Below are 6000 nucleotides of genomic sequence, written 5' to 3' on the forward strand. Positions count from 1 at the left end.
TTAAAACAAGGTGAGCTAAAGAAGAAAGCAATGCCTACAATTTTCATTTCCTTGATGTCATACACTGTCATCTCAGGAATTTTATAATTCCTATAGAGAAGATAGAAGGTAGTGAAGACAGGTAGAGGGTTCCCCTGGTAAGAAGAAATTGGTGACTGTGAGCACACAAAGTTGAAAGGAAGAAGTGAAGCATAGTTCCAAAGGTGGATGATGAGCTGTGGCTTCATTAATAAGCAAAAACTTTTACAGAAGTTTGTTTATATTAGACAAGTAATGACAATTACAGACAGGCGTCAGTCCAAACAAGTATCACTTCAAAGGGAAAAAAAATCTCTTTGAAATGACACAGGAAGTTTCAGAAGATGCTGTACTCAGACTTCAAAATGTGCACTCAAGAATGTTTTTATTAGCCTTGACCACTATCCTATCAGATTTGATTCACTGTTTCTGACAATGTCATCAGCCAGATGTTTCAGGAAAGGGTGAACACAAATATCTCAGACCACTTGGCTGCGCTGCACTTGAGAAGCGACCATTGGCCTTCTATCACCATGCCCTTAGAAGTACAAATCCTGAGAGCCTTATTATGCTGTAAGTCTTATTATGCACACCTCTACATTGTTAACCAAGTTGGATTTCGCTCTTTATTCTCACATCCAGGTCCTCTGCTGGTATTAATTCTCAATTTTAATTTCTCACAATCATAATCATCTCCAGAAACCTGGTCCTGCAGACCTCTCCATCGCTTTGCTTCCATACTTTCAATTCCAAGGTTGAAAGTACCTACAGTTTCAAGGTCAACCAAAGAGTCAGACTTCAAATCATCAAAGAGAATGCAAGCAGCTTGGGTCACGAAACAGCTTGCTGAAACACTTCATTCTAAACTCTGAAATATCATACATCACATCACATAATACCTTTTTTTCTTTCACAAATCACTTTCTCATTCGCGGCATTGTCTTTTTAATGTTATAGTTATATAACTTCCACACCATGTTATTATTACGTTTTAAACTTTTCAAATATAAGAACTAGATGAATATTGGGGTTTCATCAAACTGGGAAGTAGTTTTCGGAGATCTTCACTTTTCTGCCTATCAGCAAAACATCTCGTAGACCTAGACCAACTTGCACCCGGAGCAGCTGACAAATGCTTCTGACATTCACCAGTCACTACCACCCTTCAGTCAATAAACAGAGGACGAGGAGTTGTAGGAGTTGTTCCACTGGCCACACTACTGCTTCCTTCAAGAGCCACTTCACCAACAGAAACCGACACTACAGCACTACCTTTATGAAAATATGGGAGATGCAATCACTCACCAACACAATGGGAAACTTTCAGAGGGAAAAACCAGAAACATCCAGAAGCTTATCCTGTCAATCCCTGCCTTCACACTGCAGACCAGACTGGACATAAAGAACCGATTTATAACAACAATCAGAGGCGCAGCACGTGGGCCCAGCTGAAGTGGTGAATGGGGCCATGGCCCCGCTCCTCTGCACGTGAGGCTGGCACTAAGTTCGGACCGTGCTTCGCCTCAAACACACCCCGACCCCGATGCGTGCAGCTCCGCACCCTGTTGCTACGCTGGTGGAGATGCCCAGAGTAGCAGACCTCCAGCCACTGCCACCGCCCCTCAAGAGCCCCTTAGCCCCTTACCTTGTTGGAGTAGGGGGGCTTGCTCAGGTTGATGCCGTCGCGGACCAGCTTGTCCCGGATCATGATCTTCAGCTTCAGCCTCGGGTAGACTACCGGGCCCCCGCGGCCAGGCCGGTGTCGGGGGGCCGCCCCGTCCTGCCCAGGCGGGCGGCGGGGCCCCTTGGCGGGAGGCGCGGGCGGCGGCTCCAGGGTGAAGTAGAGCCCCGCCGCCCGCTCGTCCGCCTCCCGCAGCCTCCGCACGGCCTCGTGGATCCGGCGGCGGTGCTGGGGCACGGACACGCCGATGGCATCCAGGTCCGGGTCGCCGATCTGCTTGCAGACCTCCAGGTCGTCGTAGCCATTGTCGACAAAGGACTCGGCGTACTGGGGGAGCTGCAGGGTTTTCAGCCACTCGTACACTATGTTGGTGCACATGCTGCCTCCAAAAGAAGGACGAGTGCAACTTTCAGCACCGAAGCCAGCCTCCCTCTTGCCTCTCCTCACCGAAGGTAATAAAAACACGAACCAGAAACTGCGATGCGCGTCAGAGGACTCAGAATTAAGGTCAAGAAATCAACATCCACCAGGGGAAAATAAAAAATAAAAATCTTAAAGCAGATCGGCAGGGCACTGCAAGCACAGCTCAGCGAAGCCTTCGCGCTTATTCCTCCTCCTCTCCTGCCACCAAGTACCGCCGCTGCCTTCCTGCCACCGGAGACGGGCGACTCGGGCGAAGGAGAAGCCAAGCGCAAGAGTGCATCCCCTAAATCCCAAGTCGTTGCCGCACCACATCCACCCGCTTTCACTGGAAATAATTCGCAGCCTCCGTCTTTTTCCCCCCTCTTCTTTTCGGCTTTAGTTTCTGTTCCCGCTCCCGTCTCACCTTCCTGCTCTCCGCCGCATGCCGGTCCCGGTTACCCGCCGCCGCTGCCTCGCCACACGCTCGCTCTGAAGGAACCCGCGTCGGATCGCGCACCCCCCCGGCAGCAGAGGGGTGCCGGCTGTGCTGCCCTCCGCTCCCGGCTCTCTCCTGTCAGCACACGGCGGCTGTCGCTTCCTTTTCAAACGGGTCCTTTCGGATTAGGAAGAAAAAGAATGGGGAGAAAAAAAAAAAGAAAAAGAAAAAAAAGATAAGGAAGAATCGCTCTCACTTTCCCGAGTTACTTTCCCGCTGCCCTCCACCCCCGGGATGCCGGGGAGCAGCGTTCCGCCCGCAGCCCGCTCCCGGCGCTGCCCCGCTCCGGCCCCCCCAGGCGGGGCGCGCACAACTTTCCCCGCTACCCTCATCGGTGGCCTCGGAGCCGTGCGGGCATCCTCTCGCAGCGGCGGCAGCTCGGGGCTGCTCGCGGCAGGTCGCCGCCTGCCCCTCCTTCCGCACAGCAGCAGAGCTCCCTCCGCTCTCCGTCCTCCTGTACCCCTCAGTCGCCCGCCCCGCCGCCAGCCGCTTTCCTCCGGCTCTTCCCGGTGCTCCGGTGCGGTGCCGCCCCGCTGCCGGCCCCTGCCCCACGCTCTCCCCGCCGCCCTTCCAACTTTCCCGCTACCGCCGGCGGGTGTCTGTCACACTGCTCCCTCGGCACAGGCACAGCCCTCGGGGGCGGCCGTGCCGGGACCGGGGCAGGACAGGGGGCCGTCCGCGTTCCGCGCGCTCGCCCGCCGCCCGGCTCGCCGCGTACCCCCCGGAGCCAGAGACTGGGTTGGCGCTGGCGCTGGGGCGGGCCGCGGGACCGCACGGCCGGCAGCGGCACCGAGTACCGTCGCGGCCGAAGGCGGAGAGCGGAGCGTTTGGCGCGGGCTGTACGAGCAGCCGCGGGAGGCGCTGCCCCCGCTCTACCGACCCGGGGCTGCCCGCGGCCGGCGGAGGCGCCGCACGGCCCCACCGCACTCCGCCCGCAATGCCGGGCTCGCAGCGCCCCCGCCAGGCCGCCGCGAGAAGTACGACCTGCCGTCCGCTCCAGATTAGCGCCGCTGGCCGGCCCCGGGCGAGGAGCGGTCCCGCCGCCAGGGCAGTTAGGGCAGGGATCTTACTAAAAGCACCTGGAGATCCTGCAGCCCGAACACAAAGGCTAGAGAGGGATATAGAGGACGTGCGGCCGGTCCTCCCCGTCGTGGCCCTGTCAAGCCGTGCCCACTGATGCTGACATGTGCAGGGACCATGGCTGGAGGCCAGCCGTCATGGCACCCATCCTGCCTCTCCACACCACAGGTGCCAGAGGGACATATTCACTGTTGTCATGTGGAAAGCTTTATTTGTTTCATATTTCCTGCAGGACCTGTACAGCAGGTGGGCCCACACCTGTGCTCTGGCGTTCATAGCAGTTCACCATGGATTTATTCAGCTCAGCAGCATTCTCAGGCTAAGCATTACAATGCATGGTGTTTTGAGAAAGTTAGATACTTACAAGTGGTTAAAATGCAGCCTCTGGGTATAAAGTGTATGAATTCATTCTTTCATATGCTAAAAGGCAAGAAAGAGAGGAACAGCATTTTATTCCTTATAAAACCTCCTTCCATAAGTCTTCTCATTCAGTATCTTATTTTCTTTCCAGGCCATACAGTATTTCAAACCCTCTTCTCAGCCCAGAGCTGAAGATTGAAGCAGCAATTATCTTCTTTTCACAGACCCTGCCAAACTGACAGGGGCAGAGAAGTTAGCAGGGAGGTTGTGAAGACAGGAGCTGGAGCCGGTAGTGTGGGAGGAAGATAGGAAAGCTGACTGCTACTGCCCCTATTTATTAGGCTTATTGACAGTGCATAGCGAATTATAATGCTTTTGCATGGATTTTAGAAGGGTTTTGGAAGACATTTAAGGTATTGCAAATGTTGTGTTTTGTCTGTGGCTTGATAAACTGTGCGTCTCTGTCTGTAACAAAATCTTGAGCTTCTCTCAGAGCCTGTGTACACCCGCAGGGCTGGAGAGATCAGCCCCAGGTTACAGCATTATCAGGCTGTCTCTGGTTGTGTTGGCATTGACTTTGTTTTCACAAAATGAATTTCTCTCATTTAAATGCAGCAGAGCTTCAGGTGACCTTGAAAAAAAAAGTTGTTTCCAATCAAACATCTAGGGAACAAAAAATCTGTCCTCCTTATATCAGTCCCTGGGAACGCTTTTAGCCAAGTCCTCATGGAGACTGACATAATGCTTTGTTGGGTCGTTACAAGGGATATTTGTCCCCCAAGAACTGGCAGTGGGGTCAACATTGCGCAGTATTTTGGTTGATGTCCTCAATGGCATGGTGGAGGGTGTCCTCAACAAGTTCCCTGGCAAAACCAAGCATTGAACTACAGTGTTGATCCAGCTGGGAAAGCTGGGAGTGTGCCGACTAATTTTAGGGCCCCACCTGCCATTTGTATCAGATATATATAAGTATTAAAATCAATAGGGTAGTAAGACATTTAACAACATTTCTTCTCATATTTGCAGATTAATTTCAATAATGAATATGTAGATGTTGTATACCAGCTTACATGTAGCTTTTAGTTTCTCTCTGCAGTATACTATTTGTGTGTGTGTGCTACATACACACACTAATCAGTATATTAATATCAGTAATCATATATTACAGGATGAGAGAATCTTTTCCTCAATACATAGGGTTTCCTGACATACATTGGAGCTAGTGAGAAAGAAAAAGCTGAAGCACAAGCACTTTGTAAATAAAAGGAGCAAAGACTACTAGGAGGAGTGAGATAAAGCAAGCACAGGTAAATCTGCTTTAAAGTTCCAGCGGGATGGAACTAGCACTGCACATCCTGGCTGCTTTCATTAGGTGTCATACCCAACTCTCACCATGCAAACACCCTTCTCTGGGCTATGAAATGGTCTGTGGTGTCAACCTTTCATGGATGAAGTGAGAAAGGATGAACCTCCCAGAGAAAATCTTAGCCACATTATCCTAGGAGAGATGCTCAGCAAGTCAGATCTTCTTATCTGCTATGAGCAGGTGAGAACAGGGCACTCCTCCCACTTCTCATGCTTTACCATTCAAATAAAGGCCTCTGATTTCTGAGCAAAGTTAATCAAGCTGCAATCTGACTGGAGTTTATTAGAATTGTGTGGGCCATGGAATATGTGACACAATCAGTTTAACTTCTGTGGTGCCCCATATGACTGGATCATCTCCAACATTTCCAAACTGAGTCTTAACTTTGTTTTTCAAATTCAGGAGATAATAAAGGTGGGAACATACATTGCCAGTCACATTGATCATTCAGGATTGCAGTGTTGCAGCCAATATCTACATAAACAGATGTGGGGGGCAAGTTCAGAAACCCTTACTATTATGTTGCTAGCAGAATTTTTCTCATATAGTTAGTTTGGTACTGAAGGGTAGGGACCAGATTTTTGCTTTTCAAGGTAA

General features: G+C 51.2%; 1 protein-coding gene across 3 annotated transcripts in view; it reads right to left on the reverse strand.

The window, feature by feature from the left end:
• The window catches only part of LOC128079897 (SAM and SH3 domain-containing protein 1-like), a 518613-nt gene extending 516044 nt beyond the window's left edge, over window positions 1–2569 (reverse strand). For 2 of the 3 annotated variants that reach the window (XM_052681574.1, XM_052681593.1), the window contains exon 1: window positions 1664–2078. In XM_052681574.1, coding sequence (XP_052537534.1) covers window positions 1664–2077 — 414 coding nt within the window. In that variant the 5' untranslated portion in view covers window position 2078. Of the gene's footprint in view, window positions 1–1663 lie in introns of all 3 variants that reach the window. The other variant, XM_052681584.1, reaches the window with a different exon arrangement.
• Window positions 2570–6000: the final 3431 nt, after the last annotated feature.

Source organism: Tympanuchus pallidicinctus, unplaced genomic scaffold, assembly GCF_026119805.1.
Source record: "Tympanuchus pallidicinctus isolate F22 unplaced genomic scaffold, pur_lepc_1.0 scaffold1, whole genome shotgun sequence".
In the NCBI taxonomy this organism is placed as follows: Eukaryota; Metazoa; Chordata; class Aves; order Galliformes; family Phasianidae; genus Tympanuchus; species Tympanuchus pallidicinctus.